This window comes from Tauraco erythrolophus, chromosome 2 (assembly GCF_009769465.1).
Source record: "Tauraco erythrolophus isolate bTauEry1 chromosome 2, bTauEry1.pri, whole genome shotgun sequence".
In the NCBI taxonomy this organism is placed as follows: domain Eukaryota; kingdom Metazoa; phylum Chordata; class Aves; order Musophagiformes; family Musophagidae; genus Tauraco; species Tauraco erythrolophus.
Window position 1 is genome coordinate 44168543 of NC_141466.1, and position 27759 is coordinate 44196301.

Here is a 27759-nt window from a genome sequence, read left to right on the forward strand (position 1 = left end):
TGTGTTCACTCTGTCAGACTTTCTGCCGAGTGCCCGTGTTTCTTTGACAAGAAATAATGATGTTAGAGCATCTCCTGTTGCTAGCAAGAAGGTGGCCTTCCAGGCGCTCCATCCCCTTTGCTGTTGCAGCAAACCTGTGTGTTCTTCTCCGTAATGTTTCCTATATTTTCTCGTGGATAAAGGCCTTTGTTTTTTAAGAAGTGTATTTAATCACTTGTTTGTATGTGTAAATGGAGTCAACTCCTGTCTGTCTTGGCAATTTAAGAAGTCAGGTACTTAGGATAAGACTTAACGATTTTTTACAGCTTCAGGATGTAGGATAGAGTGGGTGCATGAAGAGATTTGACAACTGTTTTTAATACGAAAACTTTTACATTTCATTGTCTGCCAGTTTGACGTTTTTTTAATTCATTTTTCTTGAAAAAGAAACAAAACCACAAAGTGTCTGAAACATCTTTTTTGCCTCGTTTGGCTTTGTACAGAGTACTGAAAAACAAGTACAATGACCATTTGTACTATTACATGTTATGCTGTAGACATTGTACTATTACATAAGCTGTTTGTATTTAAGTCTGTCATTACAAACTGCTGTTTTAAGGACTGAAAACTCAGTAGGAATTTTCATAGGTGTAGCCTTGACAGAGTTGCTAAATTTAGGATATGTTTAAATTTAGGACACATACACTTTAATGCAGGAATATATATTTGCAGCGTTGGGTAACAGTTACTTTTAATTTCATTCCCATGTTAAATCTGAAGTGGCTCTTCCTTTGTTGTGACTTTGCAGTGCTTGTTCTCCAATACGACTGAGAGAGAGACTGTCCAAATTGGCCTTTTTCTGGAAGTGCTCTGCATGTACGCTGCTTGAAAATTTAATTTATCCTGCTGGGGTTAGTGCATAGATGTAAACCAGATGACTTGCATATTGCAGGAATCCTTAGGTATTCACATCACTCTTCAGTTGGGAGGAACTTTTTTGCCTTTTGGGTGAAGAGACACGCCTAAACATTTAGCACCCGCATTGTGCCTTGCGAATAATTTTTATTGCAAACATTGCTCCGTTCTCCACTCAAAGCATTCTCATTAAAGAATTAAATTTAATTCTCATTAAAATACCGTATGTTTTAGTTACCAAAACCTATAGGTGCAGAGCTGGTAATACAAATGCCTTTCTCTGTGTACTTGCGTGACTGCGCGGTGGAAGAGGAGGTGGTGCTCTGTTACACCTATGGCAGATCAGCGTCCTTGATGAGGAGCAACAGACGTTCCTACCACAAGGAATAGGTTCTGTTCTGCGAGACCAAGCAAAAATTGCACTCCTGTGTTGTTAGTATCTCTTGAGTTGGCTGTTACCTGAATCTTGCCAAAGTTCTTTGCTTTTGGCTGCTACCACTAGTAGAAAACTTGGGTAATTGATAATGCCTCAGTGAAATAAGCTTTCACTGAAGAGTGTGACGCTAAAGAAGCATCTGTCACTCCCGTGTTGCGTCCATTCAGTGAATGGGAGTTCTCCCAGTAAGCGGGGCATCTCGCTACTGCAAAGTGGTAATACTAGGGATGTATTTCCAACTGGAAGTAACAAATCTCAAAGTTGTAAGACTGATCACACAGATTTTTGTGCTTGTGTGTGTGGTTGACTTAAAAAAAAAAAATTAAATATTCCACTTAAGATAATTTTGGAGCTTTCTTATTTTCAGTGTTTCGTAAGGCAACTCTTGCCATTTTTAGTCAAAATGCCTGAATTAGCGTACTCTTGTCTGATTTCCTGTTTAATTTTTTTACGCTTCAGTAAAATTTGTCCTTTTTTTTTTCCCCCCCTCTCTGTTGTTGGGCTACAGCATCTCTGACATGTAGTTTTCCTTTGTGTCGCTTCCGTAGAGGTATGTTACACTAAAGGGAATCGAGCAGCTCAACGCGTTGTACTGCCTGGAGATTGTGCAGGGGTAATACTCAGTGAACATGCACTTTGAACCTCTTAATTCATCTATTCAAGTCAATAGCTACCAGTTAATGCGGAACCCTCTTGTGGGAATTCAGTCATACAGCAAACCAACCAACCTGTTGCTTGGATTCCAGTGACGGTACCTGAGCCCCTACTGCTTTTCTAAATGTAATCACAGACCTTTGACTGAAGTTGCACTACCTGAACGCTAATTGTACATAAACCAGAGAGCAAGCACGGTCCTGCAAGCTTGATTTCATCAAGCTTTGTTGGAGATATCCCTGTTCCTTGTTGGAGATATCCCTGTTCCTTGCAGGGGGGTTGGACTAGATGACCTTTGAAGGTCCCTTCCAGCCCTAACCATTCTATGATTCTATCAAAACCACCTTACCGTCTCTTTGTAGGAAGCAACAGTTGTGCTCAAATAGTATTGGCAGAAGAAAATACTTATCTCTGTTAACTATGGCATCCAAACAGGTAATCAAAATTGTAGAAGACAAAATGCAGCAAAGTTTAGATTTAAGGTGAAAGGTGCTATAATAGAATAAGAGAAACTTTTAAACAGTTCCATGTCGAAGGAGTGTTCTAGATGAGTCATCTCAAAGCCAGGTGAGTCCTAGTACTGAACTAGACTCAGGTTTCTAGTAGTAGGATAATACTGATAAAGAATTTATGGAGTGAGCATTCTTTCTTCTCCTACTGAGATAAATGTGGGTCAGCAGAACCGACTAAAGCTGGTCAAAAAAGTAAAAATTAACCTGGACCTGGAGAAACACGGCTCTCATTGCGAGGATAAAGATGCATTGTTGCTGATAAATTACTTTTATTTGCAAGGTCACGTGCATCTGAATGGTTAAAACAGAAAATGTACATAACTCTTTTTGTCACCATTGTGATCTCAAGTAAATGTAATATATTTTTAGAAAAAAAGTCAACATAACTTGGAGTAAATCCTAAGGTGGAAAAATAAATGTTTAAAACTGAATGTACTGTGTATGCCGTTCCTGTAAAATCCTCGAGTTAATTCTGCTGTTCTCCTGTAATTCTCCTGTTCTACTGAGTTAGTTGTATCATACAACTTAAACATGTTTATTTGGATTACTATTCGGTCTGGTACAGGTCGTTACTTTTGTGATTATATCAAATTGTCGATGTATTCAATAGCAGAAAAATTGCTGTAACCCTGTAGCAGCACAACCTGAATCTGCTCAATTGTGTGCTCAATCTGCTCAAACTGCACAACCTCAATCTGCTCAAACTCGTGTGCCTGATTCCAGCCCATGATTTGTGAACAGTTGGGATGCAGGGCAGCATGCTCAGATACCGTCAAAGGAACAAGCGTGGGCATCCCAGTCGGACAGAAATGCTGTTTCTGAGCTCTTCCCTCTGATTTCACCATCACCCAGTTCAAACTGAAAACACAGATTCTGTTCTGCTCTTTCTGGTCACTGTGTTTTTCATGAGTGGTCTGGCTAAGAGAGTGACGAGGCTGAAGTGAATGGTTGCAGATGTTGGAAGTGGCATTAAAATATTACCAACATATCAAAGAGGCCTGATGCATTTTCTGACCAGAAACAGGTTAACTAGTCACTGATTTGTTGATTTATGTATTGATTTTTTTAGTAAAACGCAACTCGGCATCCACGTCTGCCACTTTACCCAGGTATCTCAGGAATCTGGGAAGTAGTATACTCCTGCTTCCTCTTGCACGCAGTTTTGAAGGCAGAAAAACAATTTGCTTGCTTAACACCCCCGATAAGGATTAATTAGCAGCGTTTTAGGAAAGAAAAAATCTTGCAATGTGAAAAGGTCAGGGAAGTGCTTATCTACACTTTAGTGAAGACCTTGAGAAAACCGAAGCCTTGACGCTGTCTCAGTGGGGGATATGTGTACTGCACAGCCATGTCACGTTCCGCTTCAGGAAGCTGGGTGGCCATTTAATGTGTCTTCTGCTGCCAGCCCCCAGGATAACCACTGCAAACACCTGGGCGCTTCCTGGCATCTCCAAGGAAATGTTCTATCCAAGTGCCCCGTTTTCAAGACTGGCTTATGCTGAGAAGTGGAGCACAGCCTTGTTGTATTGCTCAGGAGATAAGACCAGAAGTTGGTAGGTTTTTCTTACACCGCTTTTGTCGCAGCTGTCTTAGGCCTGCTGATCTTTTGTTGATCTCCGTCATGTGCATGATGTCAACGATATTTAGCTATTTTGAGTTACTTTAAGGGTAATTTATGTTTAAGATACAGCCAGTATGAAACTACAGTTAAAAAAAAAGCGTCTTTTGCTGTGTTTTACAGGTATGACCGTGTGAAAGAAACTTTGAGGGCAGTTATCACTGGTTTTAAAATTAGATTGTTCAAATCTATGGGATCGTTAAGCAGATGCGGCATCTTAGTATGGAATCCGTACGTACAGAATCTTAAATCTTAGGAGAGGGTAGCGATGGCTGTATTGCAGACCTCCTGTGGGTCAGATGACACAGGATTTATGAAGGTGGAAGGCAAACAGAATTAAAATTAAAAATAAAACCAGTAACTTAGGTCAAAGTAAGTCTAATCTATGCTCTTAGCTCAGCTGCAGATAGGCAGGTGTTGAGCATTTCATTTTGTCCTTGAGAACAAAAACACTTTTACAAGTGCCATAAAAAATAAAAATACTTTTAGCTATTGGTACAATGAGGAGGATCTAAAAAAGAAAACAAAATGGCCTTAACAATTTTGGCCTGAATAACCTTATAATGGCCTTAAAAAACCCAACTATTCAAAGAATATTCTAAGCATCAATGAACTATGTTCAACTTAACTATTTCACAGAGAACGACTCGTGCCGTGTATTACTGTCAAGAGGTTTAATGCTGTTAAATAGCTGAAAGATTTTACTTTGCTTGTTAAAGTTCACAAGGATCTAAAACATGGGAAAAAAAGTTGGTTTTTTTTTTTTAAGTGGAATTATAGAATTAATCTCACCAAATTCTTAGAAACTTTTCAGAATCTCAAAGCTCAAACTTTGTTTGTTTTGAAAGCACCCACCTGAAGTGCCATTTCTGAGACTAAAATGCAGCAATGGTAACCTCAAAGCCACTGAGGGTACCAAGACGTGCAGGTCCCAGTTCCCCTGCCATGTTCTCACGCACATACAAGGAGCTGAAAGCCATGGAGCTCCAGAGCCTCGGTTGCAGGAGCCTGGCACAAAGAGATCCCGCCTTGCGCTGGTGCTCCGAGAGCATCCAGGTGTGATGCTGAAGGATGCTTGCTGCCACCCAGGAAGCTGTGGTAGATGGCATCACTCCAGCCTCTCCAAGCTCCCTCCAGCTGAGCTTGTAGCTGAGACAAGATAAGAAGGCCAAGGGAGAGTCCCCTGCTCCCCTCAGGTGATCACCATCCTTTGTGAGACAGTGCAAGACTGACAGGCTATGGGGGCGCTGGGGGGTTTGCAAAATTCCAGGCTCACCCTAAAATCTGCAACTTCTGACCCACAGCCATGGAGCATGGTGATGATGAGCAGAAATTAAAGGGAGTGATGGGGTGCAAGGAAAAGAAAATCCACTCATCCAAAGAGTAAGTAATGTTAAACTTAGGAAGTGTACTGTCATCCTACACAAGAAACCAATACGGTATCTGCCAGCTGAGAATTCAACCGTTCTGCTCTGTTGCTTCACAGATGTTGATGATGCAAAACAAATTTGCCTAGTTGTAGCTGATAAAATACAATTCCCCGTTATATTATCCTTAAAAAAAAGTACACAGCAACCTCGAACTACAGATAGAAGGTGGGAGGTGGGATGGTTCACTCGGCAGGTGCGGAAGGGCATATTGCGAGCGCTGGAACTCGTTTCTAGCCTTGGTTGTGACCTTTGGAGGGATGTGTTGCTTTTCACATCCTCGGTTATGATCTGGAGATGTCTGTTCCTCTCATGGAAGTATTGTGATCTACTTACAGATAGTGCCAAATTTATTAAAATGGGAAGTTGTAATGAGTAGGACAGTGTGTTGTTTATGAAAATACAATATACAGTTTATTAATGTTTTCAATTTATTGCCATGATTTGTCTTTCGTCCCCAAAAGTCTGGTTCACACACTACGTGCACAGCAGAGAAAACTGAAATCCCAACTATATGACAAAACAACTTTAGTTTAAAAAAAAAAAAAACACCACTTCAGGAGAAGGGAGGGAAAGGCTAGATTTTGACAGTTTCTGACAGTTCAGCAGAAGCACAATTACATTTCGCAATGGAGCGGTATCAACTCTACAGGAGAACTCCTGATAGCATCCTTTATCGCCAAAAGAAAACACCAAGGCTACCAAAACCCAGTAAACGCTCGCACCTTGCAATCAGAAATGCTTCGGTGCGTGTGCATGCGGATATATGCTGTGATTGTACAGAGAAAATTTTTTTTCTTAGCTTCCGTGTGCTTTTTATGGAGATTCGCTCATCCTGTGGTTTGCCAGAAGTAGGCAGGAGGATAGTTTAATCCTGTTTGCTGTTGCAAGACTGTCGGGCAGATGTTTTCTGATGCTCCAACAACGTGATTGACTTCTCAGAATTTTCCAAGTTTCTAAGCAGAGTCTCTAGCCGCCTTTTGATCTTCTTCTGATCCTCAATGGCACATCCGATCACCACAGACTGAAATTTCTGGTCGATGGGTCCTGCCGGCACGTCAGACGTGCATGCGCCATAAAGCGACATTAAGCGGATTTTGGCGTCTTCCAAGTCATCTAGAAGTTTATTGACAATTTCATCAATCATCTTCGTGGCATGCAGTAGGGATTCCTGCTGCTGGGCGTTTCGGATGGTTTCTACAGAAACCTCCACAGTGAGGGTTCGGCCCATCAGACGATTAGCAGTCAAATTAAGTTCTTCTCTCTCACCTAAATCGAAAAAAATAGAAAGTATTCTCGGTTACAGGCGAATACTTTCCTGTGCAAATAACATCACCAAGACATCAAACTGCTACAACTTTGAAATAAACAAGTGACAATCAACAAGATCTCCAGGGGCCAAAAGTAAGTTTTTTGTGTTTGCCCAAGTCCTACTTATTCATCAGAAGGTAGCATCTTCTGATTTGAAATGAGGCACTGAGCTCTACTGAAAACGTAAGCGACGCTTTTCCACTGCTGATGCAAAGCTTGCCGTGTGACAATAAAGCAAAGCCTACAACATCACCAGGAGACATTATTCATTAACAGAACGAGCACATCAACGACCTTCTGTGCCACTAAGGGAGAGATTTCGACAGTACCCAGGAGGCCACAGAGAGAAAACCACCTTCTGACTACCAGATGCAATTAAGGGTCATGACGAAAAGGTCTATTTTCTGAAAACTTAGATTTTTCCTAAAATACAGACACAACACATTTGACATGTAGGCTCTTGAAGAGCCAATAAACAAACAATTTAAAGCACATAATGTAAAACATACAGGTTTGGGAAATGTGTTTAAAGCTGTATATCTCACACCCACAACGATGATCTTAGCGATCAGGTTCTCGCAGGCTGTATGTACGCTTTGTAGCACTCGTGCCTGTCCAGTAGTCAAAGCCATCAAAATGCTGGTTTCTCAACTGTATTTAATTGTCATCATTATAACAAACAATTCCCCCCCAGTTGAGCTATAGTAACCCTGATTTTGAACATAAATCAGTGAACCAAATCCAGGCTTTCACATACGCAGTAGTAACGTTCATGGTAGACCATCCCGCTGAACAACATGAGTTTACACAGTCAAGAACACAGGGATCCCAGGGTAACAGATCCTTCAGTCCTGATCCAGGCCCTTCAGTCACCTTAGCTGGTGCCAATGCCCAGACCTTTTCCAGCAGCAAGCAATGAAACAGAGCTGCTCCGTAAGGCACGGGCTGTTTTGACTTTAGATCAGTTGGGAGAGTATGGCAAAGTAGCTTCTCACCTTCGCTGATGTGCCTCATATCCTGGCTGTTCTGGATATTGTGGATCATTTCTAGCAGGATTTCTTTCTCTTGTTCCATCGCAGACGCTGCGTCACGGAAAGCCTCTACCCTGAACACGGTTGAACCGAAGAAAATGTTTATAAATAATAAAAGAGCTGTTCACCTGTGTAGCTGCCAAGAAGTGTTCTAAACTTCAGCTTAAGAAGTACAGTCAGTTCTTAATTATCCATGAGCCAGATTCTCTGATTTCATTACCTTCTCCCGTATCTTAACTTCACTTTTCAAGACTCAATTTTAAAAAAAAAAACTAATGGGGAAAAAAAAAAAACAACAAGAAAACAACAGTAATTCGATCAGACTTAAATCTTTTATTTTACTGACAGCGCTGTTCTATCCTACTCTGTGGTTAGCCTGGATATCCATAGCCTGACGGTGCTATAGCCCTGTTAAGTCCTGTAGCTAACTGGCAATTATTATCGGCTGCTTAACTGGAAGAGAACAGACTAAGTCCCCATCAGGGAACTTGGGGGTGAAGGTTGCAGCTGTGGGACGGAAGCAGCAAGGGGACCTAGCTGCCCCGCTGCCACCAGGACACCAGCACAGAACCTCTACGACCCACCTACAAAGCAACAAACACACCGCAAAACTCAAGCGCCACCTCGTAGCCCAACAACTCCTTTCACGAGGGAGAAAAATGGGCGAGAAGGACAAAGCTCACAGACTTCTCACAGGCTGTTCAGCCTGGAGAAGAGAAGGCTCCAGGGTGATCTTATTGCAGCCTTCCAGTACTTAAAGGGGGCCTACAGGAAAGCTGGAGAGGGACTTTTTACAAGGGCGTGTAGTGATAGGACAAGGGGCAATGGATTTAAACTGAAAGAGGGGAGATTTAGATTGGATATTAGGAAGAAATTTTTCACTCAGAGGGTGGTGAAGCACTGAAACAGGTTGCCCAGAGAAGTTGTGGATGCCCCATCCCTGGAAGTGTTCAAGGCCAGGTTGGATGAGGCTTTGGGCAACCTGATGTAGTGGAGGGTGTCCCTGCCCATGGCAGGGGGGTTGGAACTAGATGATATTTAAGGTCCCTTCCAACTCTAACCATTCTATGATTCTATGATTCTATTAACATGACAAGGGGTTCTCCTCAAGTGGCATGCCTTGCTTGCTGGGAGAAGGTGCTAGACCGCCTGCCCTCGTGGTCACTGGTGTTTTCCATGGAGCGATGCTCGCTGTGATTCAAACAGGGAGGAAGATTCTGTAGGAGCAGCTCCTATTTCTAGGCCTGCAGGGAAGCACGAAACTCGTTTCCTTCCAAAACAGGACCCCTACTCCGGTCCTTTTCACTGCGCTGAAACTAACACGTGATGTGGTAAGAGTGAGGGGAAAGCCCATCAGAAACTGCTCTCCCTGGTAATTCGGCCTTGGTCAGCTGTGTGGTTGCGTGCCCATAGTCTGCCCTCCTCGTGCCGTACAGTACAGGCCCACCTGGCCATGGGCGATGTCAAAATGCCGTACCAAAAATCTGAGTCTCGTTCCTTAATTCACATCTTATTCTCCGCCATGGTTTTAGGGAGAGGGCTTTTGCATTCAGTGGAGTCATCTGGAAAAGCACATCTGGGAACTGTTGGCTTTGCAGACTGGGGATAAGAGGGAAACATCCCCCTCCCTTGGCTTCGCCCTGGAGGCTTGAAGGTAGGGGCTCACAGAGGACTTGCCAATCTGCAGCTGGCCGCAAGAGTTGTGCCAAAAAACGTCAACTCTGCGTTCCCAGACCCCACAGAAAAGCAGAGTATCATGTGAACCCAGCTGATGGATGCTTTCAGCGCACAGCTCGGGAGGTCTAGCTGCTGTACGCAGCACGGGAATCCATCTGTCCTGAAACGTTTATTAAACTTGGCCAGAAAAGGGGAAACAAACCAAAACATTGTTACTGGACGCTGTCCTGAGACAGTGGTGGCTCATCATCGCTGCTTCTATAGGTAAGGGCTTGTCTGATGAGACAGGGATGGAGTTGCTGCCTCAAAGGCTGGCTGAGGGCAGGTAACTTCAGGAAAAGAGCAGCAAGAGAAAAGAGGGCAAAAAAAAAAAAGGCAGAACGGGAGCATTTGAGGATATAAATAGTCACACTTCACATGCAGCCTGCTCACAAAACTGTTCTGTTTTACAAAATATTTAGCCTAATTTAGCCAGTGAAAGCACAAGCTTCAGGTCTTGCCTTTAATATTCATTCTGAGGAGGAGTGGGAAGAGTTAATGCAATGCAAATTCTTGCCAAGAGCAAATACTTTTAATTATTATTTTGGACTGGTTAGTAAGAGCAATGAGGCAGGTGGAGTCATTTAAGATGTCTGCACTTTATAATTTAGTAAGTCTAGCAATATTTTCATAAACGTCTTGCCATGCCTTTTAAAAAAAACAGTATTTTCACAATTTAAAAAATGCATTGTGGTCACTGGAAAGCTCAAAATTAAAATTTGGAAGTGCAGAATTTCAATTTAAAAAATGTTTTTAAATCAGATTCAGTATATCATTGTAGTGACTTAAAAACTAAAGGTCTGCCTTCAGCAGATGGATCAATCCATCATTTCCACAGGCTTCGCTGAGTCCTATGAAGAATGTGGAAAAACTGCATTGCAGAGATGCATCCTGAATTGGTGCAATTCAAAAGAGAGTGCCTAAAACATCACTGCTTCCAAAAACACTACTGGTATGCGAGGTAGGACCTAAAAGCCAAATGATCAGAATTAATGATTGTATACTGAAAAAAAAATTTCCCATAATTTACCAACTAGAGCTTTGACTGACATTATTTTACAGAAAGTATATATATTTGGTATATAACCAAATCTTGAGAACTATTTAATTTGCAAAAATTGCTTCTTGGGAGTTATTTTAACCATTTTTCCAACTGCAATACAGAGTGCCACAGAACTAAAATCCACTGGGATTTTAATTTTAGTGTATTTGCTTCCATAAATGGCAGTCAAAATGAGCGCCTACCCCAGCGCCACATAACGACACGTGAAGGGGGGACACCAGCTCCTGCCACCGGGACAAAGGGACTGGAAAGCAGCACGTCAGGACTCCCCAACCCCTCTGCTATCCCTGCTAAAAATTTCCATCTTGACCCATTATGAGCAGCGTGATGGGACCAAATAACCCTAAAAAAACAAACTCCTTGGCTTTCAGAGACCTCTCAAGGGCAGGGAGGAGGCACAGCGTGATCACGCAGCCGTCCTGGCGGCGAAGGCAGCACCTCAGCAGCCAGGCAGTGAGTTACACACTCAAACAGAAGATGAGGAGAAATGGGCTGAAAAAGGCAAGAAAAAGGGAGTGGAGGAAACGGCCAGCTGTTGCTGCTAGGGACCTGAATCACATGCAGGTCAGAACAGCGGGATAGGGTCATTTCAGAAGAGCGCTGTAGTGGGGGAAAGAAAAAAAAAAAAAAAAAAGGAAACCACTCACACCAGCCTCAGGAAAATAGATTGTGCTCCGCAGAAGACGCTTGGGGGGCTTTATCAAGGTGAGATATCTACCACAGCCTCACCCTATTTCACTGCCCTGGCTTGTAGAGAGGCCTCTGGCCGCCTGCCCCCACGCTGGGGTGGGTCCCACCGGCTCCTCCCAGCCCCCAGGCCACAGCCCGGGAATGATCCCGGCCCCAGCAGGGACTGCACACCTTTCCCTCCTTACTTGCTGCAAGAGTGTCAGGTCCACACCTCGCAGTCAGCTCTTGTAACTTCCTTCTTAAAATGTGCTTTGACTTCATAGGTTTGTGTGCATCTTTACTTTCTTGGGGTGGGAGGGAAAAAAAAAAAACAAATCAAACATTGGAAGAGATAAACCTCTAGCAGAGGTGACTAATGTGGAAAAGAGTGGAAGCATGATCCAAGTCTCAAAATAAAACCCTGTAAAATACAAGGTAAAGAAAAAAGAGAGCAGCCCTGAGGAGAAGGACTTGGGAGTGCTGGTGGATGAGAAGATCAACACGAGCCGGCCATGTGCGCTGGCAGCCCAGAAAGCCAACCGTATCCTGGGCTGCATCAAAAGAAGTGTGGCCAGCAGGTTGAGGGAGGTGATTCTGCCCCTCTACTCAGCTCTCCCACCCGGAATACTGCATTCAGCTCTGGAGTCCCCAACACAAGAAGGACATGGAGCTGCTGGAGCGAGTCCAGAGGAGGGCCACAAAGATGATCCGAGGGCTGGAGCATCTCTGCTATGAAGACAGGCTGAGAGAGTTGGGGTTGTTCAGCCTGGAGAAGGCTCCGGAGAGATCTTCTAACAGCCTTCCAGTACTTAAAGGGGGCCTACAGGAAAGCTGAAGAGGGACTTTTTACAAGGGCAGGGAGTGACAGGACAAGGAGTAATGGCTTTAAACTGAAAGAGGGGATCTAAGGAAGAAATTTTTTACAATGACAGTGGTGAAACACTGGAACAGGTTGCCTAGAGAAGTTGTGGATGTCCCATCCCTGGAAGTGTTCAAGGCCAGGTTGGAGGAGGCTTCGGGCAACCTGGTGTAGTGGAGGGTGTCCCTGCCTATGGCAGGGGGTTGGAACTAGATGATCTTTGAAGTTCCTTCCAACCCTAACCATTCTATGATTCTATGAAAAGAGAACACGAAATACTCATATTTATGCCCAATTGTCAATTATCTTGATGCAGCACTACGGTCTTTTTCTAACAGATGAAAACATCCAATCATGTTTTTAGTTGGAGTGTCTTTGTCGCTTTGAACATGGACTAAAAATTCCCTCCATTACCTAAGACTAAAAAAACATTCCTTACTTCTGATTTTCCCTGGTCCGAGAGCAATTAGCCGCACAGCGCCTTTCTTTCCTACATACCATTTACATGAGCAGAGCATTCTCCCGAGGAACAGGTGGACCAGCCTGCGCTTTTGTTTCCAGATGAGAAACTCGATACCCGCTTTCTTGTGACAGCTGCAATAACCCCGTCCTTTAAACCACTGACTGACTCAATAAGCTCACTGTTAAAGCTTGTGCGCAGGAGGGGCAGATAAGTTTTCAAAGGAAGTAAGAAACATCTGAAGACGGTGCAGCTTTTTCCTGAAACGGAGCTGAGCGCGCTGGACGGAGTCAAAGCAGGGGGTTTCACCCTGGCATCCTCAGCTGCTTAAACTGAGTTTCTGTTCTCAGGTGAGCAGTTTGATGGAACATACAAATGTTCATGGTGGGGGGAATATGGTTGCTCCAAAGGAGAAAGGGAGGAAAAATACAAAAAATAAAGATTTAAAAAAAAAAAATAAACAAGAGTTTGACTTTTCTCATGTACCATTACAGCCAGGACTGCGTGTTCACTTAACACAACCACCAGAACAGTGACTCATGGACAGAGACTCTGGTGCCGCTTCCAGCTGCTCCTGAGATGTCTTGGCATTCGTCAGCAGCCACTGCAACATGAATGTCCAAGCCCTTACAAGGGACCAACGTGCCACCTGCCCGCCTTGCCGCTCCTGCTGGAGTGGGGGGTGTTGCTCCCTGGCAGCCAAATTAATCCTCCTTTCCTGCTCAGTTTCCCTACAAAAGAAAGTCCCTCCGCAAACACCTAGCAGGGAGGCACAAAAATACCCCATTACTGTCGGAAAAGCAGCTCTCAGGGTGGAAGGGAAGGGAAGGGAGAAGGAAAGCTGTTCAAACCAGCGCATGTCCAATGGGACGAGAGTTGCTGTGGGGTTCAGGCAACCTTAAGCAACTTGAGAACTGAGGACTGTCGTGGGGTTTAATTAAAGGCAGCAGTTCACTTTGACAAATTTTCACTTCTTATATTTACAAGCAACATCTCAAGCATCTATAGCTAAACTAAACTGGCTGAAGAAGGAAGAAGAGCAGAAGCTCTTCCTCCTGCCATTCAAACAACTTTGTAATGAGGCATGTTGATTAGTTGTGCACAGGGCAAAAAATAAAGACTTGAGTGATTTTTTTCCAGGTAGTTTGACTTTTTTTGTAATTGTTCAGCATTTAGAACTATGCCTGTTTGACAGACCCCGCAGCAAACTGGGAAGTTTAATTTGGGGCTTAATTTCTGGTTAACCAAACTCTCTGCTTTGTTTCGGAGTCGCTCAGGAAATTTAAAACATAGTTTTGCATATTCTGCTGCTCAATTTTGTAATTACATATTCACGCACTCAACTTGGATGTGAGCAGCGAGACTTGTTTGCAGACAGTGATTTTGTTTAGTCAAATTCAGAGAAGTCTGCGAAGGACTTCAAGGAGATTTAATTAAGCTAAGTGAAAGGCTAATATAACAGCCCATAAAGTCCACTCCTGAATAATGCAAAGTAATGCAGGCAGAAAGGGGAAAACGCAACTCCTGTATCCCACAGAGCTCTTCTAATTACAGGACAGTCCTAGAAACATTGTGGGTGGTTCTGTGAAAGCTGCTGATCAATATGCAGCTGTAACGAAGGAAAGGGTGTGTTGAAACAGTACCAGCAGGAGGTGAATCAGTGGTACACTCACGGCACCCTGAGCATCCGTCCACCTCAGAGAGGACACTGTGTAATTAGGCAGAGCTGAGAAGACGAGGAGGATGATTAAAGGCAAGGAATCGTCTCTCATGGGGCCAAACTCGGAAAAAAAAAATCACATAGGATTTTTCAGGGAATGTCAAGTAGCAGGAGGAGACAGGATGTGTCTTGGCGCAATGATGAAATACGCACCGTATTCGCGATTACTTCAGAAAAATACACCTAAGCTGCAGAATGCAATGCTATTCACGTTACAGTTACGTGATTTATTACACTTCAGAGAGGATGGGGACACAAACACGGGTAACAAGAACACCGACAGCTGGACCAGTAAGGGCAAAGAGAGGTTTGGGAGACGCGCAGCCTCCCGCGCTGGCAATTCAGCACTGCGGCTTAAAGGCTTGTGAGAGCTCCGAGAGCCCACTGGTACCACGCGTTACCTTGGGCTTTCCTGCACCTTCTCACAAGGCACCCGCCCGACAGATGCGGGACAGGGGCTGTCGGGCTGCAGGGCAGGACGAGGGACACGATCCATCACGGGGCTGGCACACGTCGTGTCGCTGCTGCCCCAGCACCACAGCAGCCCACTGTCCTCTGCTTGCTACAGACTCCCCAAACCGTAAAGGGTGACAAACCCGAAAAAGCCTTTTGCGCTTTCTCTGGAAAAAAAAACCCTCTATTTTCATACATTCACAGACATACTCCTATTTTCAGGCATTTCTAGGCCACCCTATTTCACCTCGGAGCAGCAGCTGCCATTTTAAACCTGCCCCGCCATCGCCCCCGAGGAAGGGGGATCCTTCTTCCCCGATCACCTCAGGAAGCCTCACTCCAGCGCCGCTCCCCTCCCCTCCCTCCCGCCGCGGAAAGCCCCGCGCCCGCCGCCGGGACGCCGTGAGGAGCCGGCGGCTCGGGGCGAGGGGCTCCCCCGGCCCACAGCGCCCGGCCGCCGCCCCCTGCCCGCCGCCCCGCCCGGCCGCGGCGGTGCGCGGTGCCGCCGCCCCACCTGAGCTCCAGCTGGTCCAGGTTCTCGAGCAGGCGGCTCGAGCGGTCCGCCATGGAGGTGGAGCGGTAGAAGCGGCCGCGGAGCTGCCCGCCGGACTGCTGCTGCTGCGCCGCCTCGCTGGCCTTGGCGCTGATCTTGGCCTGAGCCATAGCGCCCGCCCGCTGCCGCCGGCGGATCCGCGCCGCGGCCGCTCCCTCCCCGCGTCCCGCAGGCGGCGGCGGCGGCCGAATGCCGGCACCGCGCTCATGGCCAAAGAAGGAGCCCGCCCCGCCGCCTGCCCCCGCGGCCACCCCGCCTCCGCGCCGGGCCGCGGCCCCGCGGGCACCGCCTCACGCAGCGCGCCGGGCCGCCTCGCCCGGCCTGACCCCGCCGGCCGCCCCCGGCCGCCTGCGGGGCGGCTCGGCGGGAGGGCCCCGCCGGCACGGCCGCGCACCGCTGCCTCCTCGGCAGCAGAAACATGGATCGTGGCGGCCGAGCTCATCGGCGAGCCGGGGCCGCAGAGACGCGCGGGGATAAGCCCGCGGGGCGACAGTGGGTTCCCGTTGTTGCCGACACCTCGGTGCCACCCCGTGTCCTGTCCCACACGGGTGCCCGAGAGCGGTGCCCGGGCACCCCGATCGGGGCGGCTGTGTGGTGCCTCGGCTTCCCCCGGGAGCTTTCTGGGGCGCAGAGAGACCCCGAGCTGCCCCTGCCTCTGCTGCTGTGCCCGGTCCCCTTCCTGACGAAAGGAGCAGGCAAAAGCAGCACGAACTCTGTCTCTCTTTAATCCAGAAGCTCAGGGAAGAGGAAGGAGGGTTTTAGTATCTCTCTTAGCCTCATGCGAGATGGTAGATGTTACGGAATCACAGAATCTTTTGGGTATGGTGTGCCTGTTGTTAGTATGAGGATTTGCCTTCCACCACTGTACTATATGGTTAGTTCATTGGTTTGCTCTTTCGTGAAAGAAAGCAAGAAAAACCACTGCCACCCGACTTTTTGTATAAAAGTATCAAAAAAGTGAGCTACACAGCTGAAACTCCTGAAAACGCAAGAAACAGAAGGAAAACAAGAAAGGCTTTAAAAATCCAGAAGCCTGTTTTGAGGGGAGAGAAAAGTTGGAGATAAGTAAACCAGAGCCAGCCCTTCCTGTAAGCAGAACCTGAACAGCATTCCTCAAAAGAAGATACTTCAGATACAGCCACTGATAGCACATCTTTCTGATGCTGACTGTGAGAGGCCCCTGACTATCTGCAGAAGAGAATCCATTCTACCAACCCGTATTGTTCCAGATAAAAAAAAAAAAAAGCTTACTGAGAATAAAATTGTTTAATGTTCTCTTTCTATACGCCCTCCCCCCCCCCCCCAAATGTATCTCTCTCATGGCAGTCAATGGAGTGGATCTACGTCTGGTAATGACTGTTCCAAGATTACGTTTGACTCAACTGGACAAAACGGTACCTGCTCTCTGGCAAGTGCCTGCTGCACCAATTTAGCAAATGACTTGCACAGAATCTCTTTTACTTCAGGTTCCTGCTGGGAGCCTTGGTTCCAGCAACTCAAATCACACGCAGGCTTTACTTGCTACTGCTGTGAGTATTTAAAAAGGAATTTGCTTATCCCAATAGTCCAGGTTTGGGCAAATACCTCATGGCTCTAACAGACCAATCTTTGGCACCCAGCTAAGAAGGATTTTGTCCCACAGGATTTTATACTGTGTTGTACACTTATCCCGCTGTGATTCAAAATAGCTGTTTTCTCAGGCTCGTCCATTCAGAATGATATCATGTCCCAAGCGCTCTCGTTAAATTAATTGCCTGAGTTTTCTTTGGTTTATGTAGCTGGATAAGTAAGGCTCGTTGCCTGTGAGCTCATGGAAATAACTTCATTTGCACAATTGTTTCATCCATCTCTCTACGGTCTTTGTCGAAGATAATTAAAAAACAGTTCCCACCCCAAACATCTACAAACAGAAACCATTGGTAGCCATGACACGCAGTTGGCAACCATTTTTTTCCTAGGATCCTTCTATTTTTCCCATGCTAATTTATTAACTATCAATTAGATTGGGTTTAAAAAGCAGAAATCAAAATAGACGAATGGTTATGTTTTTTTTTTCCTTGCACAGGGATTTAATTCCACACAGGTAGAAGCTGCAATGAGACGCAGGTGTAGAACCACTGTAGCTGTGTCCAAACATCTCACATGTGACAGCCTCTTTGATAGCAAAATGACATTTTACCCTAGAAGTGAGAACAGCACAAACCACGGAACCAAAACACAGGTTAAAGCAAAAATGGTCTTCTGGGACAAGCCTTCATGTTACTGCCTGTGCAACCCGGGATATTTTTCCATTTAGAAACTTGGAAGGACCATCAAAACTGCTTTTCCTGCTTTCTAAAGAGGTAGATTGCCCCCTCTTCCCTCTATTTCTTGCCAAGGTACATAAAAAGGTAGTTGTCACTACTTTTCCAAAATCATAGATGGCTTGATTGGAAAGACAGGGAAATGAGAAGGGCTGAAGGAAAGGAAGTGACTCACAGATGAATTGGGAGAAGTGGTTTGGGGACACAAAAGGCAGGAATTGGGTCCTTGGGAGTCACAAGACAACGAGAGGAGGAAGGGCCCTCACATCTGTGGTGAAGAAGGGTGATGGCCCGGTGAGGACTGCTGGTGCTGCCATCCCTCTGTCCCCCTCTCCTCATCTTCCCCACAGCAGCATTCACATGAGGGACTGCACAGCCCTGCTCTGGCTATAGGCACCAGCAAGAACACGAGAGGAAGGTGTGTATCTCATGGTTTCCATGCTCCCACCTCAGCAGTGATGCTGCTGGCTGTCTCTTGTTTAAACTATAGCATCGGGAAAAATGGGTGCCGCTTGCAAAACAGAGCAACATACAGAGGAGTCTCATTCGCGCGCACGAGGTCCCCTGAAATAGCAGAAAAAGCAGCTTTCCTAGGCCTTGGATGTCTGATGTATCTGTAGAAGACCCAGAGCCAGGGAGATGATCTAGCCAAAAGCACAAATTGCCACAATGCTAAACAGTGCCTTAGTTCCAACTTTGCCTTATTCCAAACCCTGATACGTACCTTGTCACATACCCTAACACTTACACATGAACTCTCAGGGAATAGGATCAAAGAGCAAATCCACGCCCAAGAAAAGCCATGTCAGATTGTTTTTCTCTCTTCACCTGCAGGAACTTCATCTGAAGAACCTTCTTTATACACAAGTGTTACGGAAACACAACAGTTCCCATACATACCAGAACGATGCAACCATGGCTTGGGCCGGCCAACCAAACCCAGCTCAAAGTTTCTCCAGCACTGTAACAACAGCGGGAAGGATGGGCCAACGTGAGTTTCTGGGATATGTTTTCAATCAAAATATGTACCTGCTACCACAGTAGGCTGCCCCCTCACTCTGCACCTGCTCAGTCTCTGCTACTGTGCCGTTACTGCTGTTGTTACCAATGCTAATTAACACTAGCCCTGGGTTTGCCTGTACATGTCCATGTCACAGAATGTTAGGGATTGGAAGGGACCTCAAAGGATCATCTAGTCCAATCCCCTTGCTGGAGCAGGACCACCTAGATCGGATCACACAAGAACGCGTCCAGGTGAGTTTTGAACCTCTCCAGAGAAGGAGACTCCACAACCTCTCTGGGAAGCCTGTTCCAGTGTTCTGTCGCCCTTACTGGGAAGAAGTTCTTCCTCATGTTTAAGCGGAACCTCCTGTGTTCCAGCTTGTATCCATTTCCCCTTGTCCTATCATTGGATGCCAGTGAGAAGAGCCTGGCTCCATCCTCATGACAGTCACTCTTTCCATATTTATAAACATTAATGAGGTCCCCCCTTCAGTCTCCTCTTCTCCAAGCTAAAGAGACCCAGCTCCCTCAGCCTTTCCTCATAAGGGAGATGCTCCACTCCCTTAATCATCTTTGTGGCCCTGTGCTGGACTCTCTCAAGCAGTTCCTTGTCCTTCTTGAACTGAGGGGCCCAGAACTGGACACAAATGTCGCAGTCATTTATTGCGTAGGCAAGCCCTGAGGTCCCAAGCCTGTCAGAAGTCTGAACGACGTCCTCTGTCTCAGAAGCATCTGAAAGCTGGTATGACCATTTCAGGATATACAGCAGTTAATTCTCAAAGAGGAAAACTGCCTTGCAAATGAGCCTGTGAATTCTGTACAGCTGCAGGTAGTCGGCCAATTGTCGATGGAGCTCTGAAGGAAAAAAAACAAATGGAAGGACTCCCAGAAATCAGGATACTGCAGTCAGTGAAAGTGAGCTTGCGCAGATTTACAAAGGGGAATTTACACTGAATTTCCACAAACAGAACTTTGCTGTCTGAGTGGACGCTTTGCGTGTACTTGCCATAAATTTTCTGATTTGTTTACATCCACTTTTTATAGTATCTCGGGCTATCTTATTTAACCCAGATTGTTACAACTGAGCTCTAAACCACTCGAATTAAGAATTTCTACAGGAAATTTGAGGACGTTTAGAAGCGTCAAAGAAATACGCAGATGCAGCCTTTATTTATTAAAGCTACTTAGCTGGAAAGAATTACCAGAAAGTATCTTTGTGTTAACGTCAGCCAATTTTTCTAAATTAATTTTGAAACAACTCGTCATCCAACCTCCTCACCTCCTTCCAATTTACGGCAGTCATTGTAAACATTGCTAGGACAGCACAAGCAGATGATGGAACACTTTCCTTTTAAGAAAGGAGACAGCGTAACTTCATACCTCTATAAACTTCACCATATTTGGTAAAGATTCAGTAAAGGTTCACATTCTGTGACCCCTATAGGAACAGCAGCAGTCATTTCTGTATACCTTGAAGAGCTAAGAAAATTAACCTACCACCCAACAACATATACAAAGCCAGTAGCTTACAGTAAGCTAATCTCATTTTTTTTTATTATTTTTGGTTTTTGTTAATAGTATTAAACTACAGAAGCAACCAGGCAAGAGTGATGGTTAAGTGCTCCATCGACTTTCTTGAGTGGCACTGACTTATTTGGCACCTCACCTTGTCTCTGAATATGACCAAAAGAGGGATTTTGTTCAATATGAAAGAATATGGCACACAAAGCACCAAAGAGACAAGAACCTTGTACCAACCTTGACTTGTCATGATTACAGTTTTGTAAAACTTAACGCATGCACCATAAAGAAATTGAGAGCATTAAAATGAACCGCTGGAGGTAGCACGGTGGAGATTGGATTTTTTCTTAATTAAAGATAAATAAGAAAAAGCACCGCGGGATTACTTTAGACTAATGAAGGGTGAACTCAAACATCATCACGACAGCAAAATCTTTTCAGAAGGGCAGGACAAATGACTTTTAGTACAAACATAAAGGGCACTGGGTAAGTTCCTTCTAACAGATGAGTTGTGCTCATAAACACAGACAAATCTCTCAGCATACCCAGGGCAAACCTCAAAAATTTCAGCCAGTTAAACAAGACTCCCCAGCCAGAAACATTGAATTCTGAAACACAACCATTTACAAGACAGCTTTTTCCAGCTGAAGAACAAGGCGCAGCACCACAAGACCTTAATGAGTAACAAGTCACATGTCTGTACATGCAGCGTTTTAAGAATCCCATTTTCTCTGCTCTTCTGGAAACAAAAGTATCACAAGCCTGTGATGGCAGAAAACTTTGCAAAGAAAAATTTCAGAGAGTTAACAGACCCTCAAAGAGACCAAAGAAAACAAGGAAAAATTTCAAGACTTCTACTTTTAACGTAAAAAAGAATACAGAGACTAGAACTCTAATTAGCTGTTTTATAAAAGCCATAGCAGCAGTGGTTGGCATTTGCTACTTGTTCTGGTGGGCAGGTAAGGAGGCCAATACACCATGTTTAATAACTGGAGCTCCAAGTAAAGAGAACGTGTGTGTACACATGGCTTTTTTTTTAATATTTTTTTTTAATGCAACCAATTAAGTCATGGCCCATCAGGTACAAGCAAACTTTACATTTATGACAGAATAGAGTTATGAGGAGTAAAGCACATGATCAAAAGCTAACATAGCAGACTCTGGAGAAGACCATCTACCCAGGTTTTAAGTTGAGCCAAGCGAAGAACTTTCTCAAGCTGAAACATCTTGTCATGTGAAAGGAATTTGCAACTTTAGGGTCTCCACTGAAAAAAACAACACAACGAAACCAAACCTGCCCCAAAGCCTCTATAAGTTGGACTGAGATGTTTTTGAAATTGTTTTCTGTCTCATTTGACCATTTATTAGAAGAACTTGGTGTGAAAAATTCTGTAGCTGATTTAGCTTTTGAGTCAGTAGCTAAAGGCAACTCAGAATCTTCCAGAAGGCTTCTTTAGCAGCAGTATGAACTACACACCCAGATTTGAGCAGGAGTGTGATTTATCTGAGATTTGCGGTGGAAAAGCAAGCAGAAGGCACAAGGGAAAAACATTAGGAGGTCCTGTTCACTCCGTAACACTTGGGTGTGTCAGAGTCAAATGCACTGGAACGGTTCAAACTATTTTCTGGTGTCTGAACAGTTTCTTCAAGTTGTACGATTGCTAATGAGTGCTGAGATAACTTAATAGATTCTTCATTAATTTATTTCAGAGATGGCGATTATGTCAGAATCATGATTGGAAATAAATCAGTGCCAGTTTCCCAGCTTTTCTAACCATGATGACACATGGTTAGTGTAGTTAATCTGTAGTTATTCTGACTCAAATTGAGAGTGAGAAAAATCTAGCCTTCCCCTTGTCTTACTCTCCACAGAAAGTATTCTTTTTTTTTTTTTTGCATAATAAATACTTAGATTTACAGCAGTTAGAAGCAAACTCACAGGCTAAGGAATGAAAATTAAAAAATAAAGCTGACATTTTATTATATTGAGATTTCTTACTGATTGACAGTGATCATTAACTGAAGTATAATAGGCTGGTAAAGTTGGACAGCTTGCATAGGTATTTTTAAACACAGGAACTGAGAAATGTGGCATAGAAAACAATTTTAAACACAGAAATAATCATTCACCTTAAAATAAGGACAGTAAAAAAAATAATTAACACATTTACATTCATTTATCCAGGGCCACCACTTCATGAACAGAAGGGAGCAAAGACAGTAGTATATAGGAATAATACAGCTTAAATTCTCTCACATCTATTCCAAACAGGAACTGGAAAGTTTATTTAGCTTCTTTTTGCTTAAAAAGTTGTTCTGGTCTCAGATCAGGGAGAGGAACCGAACCTGTCAAACTTTAAGCCATCAAATCCAACACTCTACCATGCTACTGTTGAAAAAACATAGACATTTCTAAAAACAAAGACAACGAACTAACTGTACAGCCTGTGGTCCTGATTCTGACATTTATAACAAACAGGACGTAGACAAAATTGTGGTCTGTGAGGTGAGACTGGCCACAGGGAAGAGGTTAGGCCATATGTTCAATTTATAAGCCTGGGATCTAAGCTTCTTTTTATAACGAGATAAACTAGGCAAATCTGAGAATATTGGAGTCTACTAATTTTATCTGTTGCAAAGATCACATGAAAAATTAAACAAAGACAATGACATTTTGTGACAGAAAAAATGAAATACAAGAGCCAATTAAAAAAAAACAACCAAAACAAAACAGACAACAACTAAAAACCTCAAAATACCTAGTAAGACCAGCCTACTGATTAGGCAACAACTTACACAGCTAGACTGGAGAGACTTGGTCATTGCCCATTAGAAACGGAATATGCAAAGGCTTAAAAATTATTTTTATCATACACAATATATTGCAGCAGATATCCATAAACTCCAGCTGTTCATCAGCATGACAGAGGACATCAGATTATAAATCTAACAATTCAAGGTACAGGCGTGTTTGTGAAGTGGTATTTCTGAACCTTGGTAAATAGATGCACAAGCTTCAATTTTTGTGAGCAGCTCTGATGGCGAGGTGTTAGTGTACTGAAGTATCTTCATTTACATTTCCTCAAGGCTTCTCTTGATCGCTTCTTCCAATTCTGCATCTTGCTCTATACAAACACAAAAACCCGATTATAATCTCAAACTATGATTGGTAACTAGTCATAAACTCAGCTACATTAGTATTGCTACATAAAGCAACAAATTACTTCTGTGAGCAATGTCAATAGACACACGCAAAAAGGTAGAGAAACAGAATGAAAATATTTTCCCTCCTTCTGTCTTACGCTATCTTTTCAACACTTTGAAAGATAGGGACAACCTCTACAACCTTCCATTGCATTAACCAGGAGCAGCCCAATGATTACTTTAAGAGTATAACACAACTACATATTTACTGGTCAAAATAATACCAAGATTAGAACCCATATGTATGCACAAAGTATTAGCACAAAAACCACAGACATATAAAACAAGCAGAGATGTTTCAGTATTTTCATTCCAGTTCCTTATCAATAGATATTCTCGTATTTACATTGTAACTTGGCAATGCTGTTGTCACTCTTCATAGGAAGGGCAGACGTCAGTAGAGAAAAAGTTCTATCAACAGTAAGAATAGTCCAGGATCAGGGCTGTAACGTTTTTGTGGTGGAGAAGCCTGCATTACACTCAGACTTGTTAATGACCTCTCTTAAACACCTTTCATAATACTCAAAATAGAAACCTCATGATTTCTGTATTACATTTAGGTTGGTTTAGGCACAAATTGTTTGGTGTTAGTGAATTAAATATCATAAATAAGACAAGGTTTATAGGTACAGTAAATATTAATACCAATGGTATAGTTAGAAAAATTAAAGTAGCTTTCAGACACACTGTCATTCTTGAATTATTCATCTTCTGCTTTAGAAGGACACAAGCACATCCTGTAACATAAGCTGTCTGTCCTTATGACAAAGGAAACAGAGTAATTATACATATTAACATAACAGATTTTAAAACTCTAATTATTGTCGGGCTGTTTTATGCAAGGCCTAGATTTGGCACAGAAATAGCATCAATGAATGCCCTCTCATGTCAGCAGAGCCATATTAATTCACCTGGACTTCCTTGCAACATCAATACTACTGATAAAGAGATGTTAGTTTCTGAGAGGAAACATTACCTGGTCACAGAAACAAAAACAGAACTTTGAAACCAAAACAAAGCAGAAAGCCATTTGCAGATAACTGCTTATGTTAAAATATATTTTCAATTAGCACACTAAGCAGGTGCAAGAATCATGAATGAGGTCCAAACTGTGACTCTGTTGCTAACACCATGCATTTTGCTCGACAGTGACCGTCAAATTGTCTTCTGTTCCCTGGAGCTGCTGAAGCAGCTTTTTCTGCCTCATTCACTTGCTTTTTGCTTCCTCCTCTTCCAGCAGTCACTAGTGCTTTTTCCTTTTGACCCCTTTCTGGGGCTGAGTTTGCCTCCTCACTCCCCCTTACACCACGCTAGGACTGCCGTTAACACACAGCCAGCCAGTGAACACAGCTGAAGCCAGGCTGCTTCAGAAGGTCAGGTGGCTCCAGTACCGCAGCATCGGAACTGAGACCTCCTGTGTGCTCCAGATGCCACTACTATCCCTGAAGGCCATACCCAGTGCTAGAGGGACCAGAGCATGGCAAACTTTCAATACTGTAGATGGGTATGTTGGACATTTAATAAATATTTGGTAACAGCTGGTAAATTTATAACTGAATAAATTCTGGGAATATAAGATTCAGTCATCAGTTTTATCACTGACCTTGTACAAACAATTTATTGATTTATTTTTTTTTTTTAGTTCATTTTATTTCCCTCAGGTGGAAAGGCAGAGTTAAGCCTTTAAACAACACGTTATTTTAAAAGTGCACTGTAGTCTGTCACCCAAAATTAATGACCACATTGTATGAACACCACCACTAAGCACAACAGCAAAAGGATGAAAACAATTTCAAATAAGGTAAGATATGATGTGAGCAGATGCTGTGCTGTGATTCAAACTTGTGCATAAATCTACAGCTCTTTTAGGAGACCAGAGTGCTTTGTTGAGATACAATACCTAATTTTGAACTATTTATTCAGAAGTTCAACTACGTAGTCAGTAGTTCTACTCTGACTTAACACGGTCATATTAAACCGGTACAAAGTGTGCTCAGTCAAGTCTCTAATTGCACAATACCCTGTGGTGCACCAATAATATGGATTTTGAGTCTGCTGGGATACTTTTCAGGTTAGGAAATTCTTTTTAATTTGTAACTCATCACAGTGTTCTTAACTATTCAAGATTGCCCTGCATATTTTAGAGAGTATTCCTAAGAGGTCACTTGCTATAAAACTGATTGTTAAGTTTAGTTTCTGTATCTTCCATAATTAATAGCACTCCTGAACACGGAAAAGTGATAATTAACAGACCTTCCTGTTTCTTTGTTTCTTCTAAGCTCCTCTTCACTGTTAATTTCATATCTTCATCCTCTTCGCTATCTGAACCTTAAACACAAAAGTGAAACATAAATTACACGTTGCTTCTAATAAAAAAAGTTAACTCTTGTCTGGCATTTCTCTTGCTGTAACAACAGCGTAGATCAGATTTGAAGAAATACACTTGTTACAATCTGAAAAGCAAGACAAAAATATATCTCAGTGGTAGTTGAAGACAGTAACTCAAGAAACTGAGTTATTTTTCAGCTGTGTTCTTTCATTTCTTCCCAAAATCTGGAGGCAGGCTGCTTCAATTTTGTATTATTGTAAAGTGGTAACAACAAATAGGTGCAGAAGTTACTGTTAAGTGTCTGCTGCATTTGCTTTTTTGTAATACTCCATTATTAAAAAAAAAGGAGACATTAGTCACTTTCTACAATATGAATCAAGGATTTAATCCTGGGAAGAGCGCTACAGCATGTGTCTGCCTACACGTGACCTTAGATGTGTTTTGTTGCCTAAATACTCCATTTGAAGAACAGAATATTGTAACTCATTTGGGCAGTGCAATTCTGTAGATGATGTTCAAGTCTCACAGAAGAAAAAACACTGATACGCTTCGTTTAATCTTCTAACTCATCATGACCAAGCCTAGCCAAAACTCCACAGACTTTCCCTTTCTAAATAACAGTCTTCATAAGTCTGGTTTTCAGTTCCAGAATGACAGCTCTATTTTGAAATATCTCGTAGGGATTGGTGTACCTATAGTGTTTGTGTGGTTTTGTTTGTTTGTTTTTTCCCCCCATTTGTTTTAAACAGTCTCAGTAAACTACAGGTTAAAAAATAAACAAGTCGATGAGTCACATGATGTACTCATTCTCCTGCTACAGGCTATTACTATTTTGGGAGATGGTCTCTGCAATGAGGTCTTACAGTAGTTGCAATCCAGTAGGTCTCCTGCGGTCGTATCAACAGAAGCACTTCCCTTAAAAGTCATCACATTTATTAGTACACTAATGTACTTCTGATCACGTTTACTGGCAAAGAACATTCCGACATGGACATCTAATTTACTGGCTGTGTGACTTCCAGCATTTTAAATGACCCAAGTGAGGGATTCAAAGAGACAGGGACACTTCCTAAAATTTGTTTTCAAACCTGTGACACATACGCAACAGCAATGTTGCAGACTTTCCTAATTCCAGGAATACAAACTCCAACAGTTGGTATCAAACAGAGATCAGGAGCCCACAAAGATGCCAGAAATAGTTGGATATATGTTGCAGTTAAAATCGTCTTTTTCCAGTCACTTGGCAGACTGACTGTGAATCCTTTTTGGAGCTGCCTACTATCTCTGGGCAGAAGAGATATTATTTTTTTACATCATCTTCCAAAGCAAACAAAGCAAAAGAATGAAAAAATCCACACAAGCCAAACAAATGTCATTACAAGCATTTATGAACGGGAGGAAAAAGCGCAAAGAAAAGGCAGTGCACAAGTGGCTTCTCCCTTAATCATCCTTTTAGTCTTCCAGCCCGGAAGACATCTCAGGCTGCTCTAAAAAGTTTTGTTATCTGTTAGAGGTTTAACAGCTGAAGCAACGACTCCCTAACTGTTGGCATAAGTATAATGGAAGAATTGAGATCTTGAGAGCAATAAGTAATAAAGTATAGTGCAAGGGAGTTTCTAGTTTCCTTGCATTTCAAATAAGAATGCATTAAGAGCATTTTCCTAAAAGTTTGTGGTTTTGGTTTTTTTTATTTTTAGGCAATTTGACAGAAGATGCTGGCAAACGAGAAAGTCAATATTCCGATGGCTTCTTGCCTAGATGGTTAAACAGCAGAGGATCGCATTACTCAAATTCAGCAGCTTCTTTCAGGTATGACCTAGAGAAGTCACCTTTCCTGGAACTGGTTATGGAGTCAGTTAGTATTTGCTACAGAAGAAGCCATCGTGGCAGCTCACTGACATGTTGTTAGAGGACAGTGCTTTCCTGCTTACTCCTGGCTTCGCTGACCCCGGCAACAGAATAACTTGACGCTCATTTTTCAGAATACTGCAGATCAGCACCTGAGTTGACTTTACTCTCAATTA

General features: G+C 43.4%; 2 protein-coding genes across 2 annotated transcripts in view; both read right to left on the minus strand.

The window, feature by feature from the left end:
* Positions 1-6409: 6409 nt before the first annotated feature.
* Positions 6410-15486, minus strand: BAG2 (BAG cochaperone 2). The gene is made up of 3 exons (XM_086608309.1): positions 15338-15486; positions 7848-7957; positions 6410-6810 (listed from the first exon to the last, which is right to left on the minus strand). The coding sequence occupies exons 1-3, from the start codon at positions 15484-15486 to the stop codon at positions 6410-6412; spliced, it is 660 nt and encodes a 219-aa protein (XP_086464435.1).
* A 6692-nt stretch (positions 15487-22178) lies between these two features.
* Positions 22179-27759, minus strand: part of ZNF451 (zinc finger protein 451) — a 36953-nt gene continuing 31372 nt past the window's right edge. The window contains exons 14-15 of the mRNA XM_086608311.1: positions 25660-25734; positions 22179-23327 (exon numbers count right to left, since the gene is read on the minus strand). Coding sequence (XP_086464437.1) covers positions 23275-23327; positions 25660-25734 — 128 coding nt within the window. The 3' untranslated portion in view covers positions 22179-23274. The remainder of the gene's footprint in view (positions 23328-25659; positions 25735-27759) is intronic.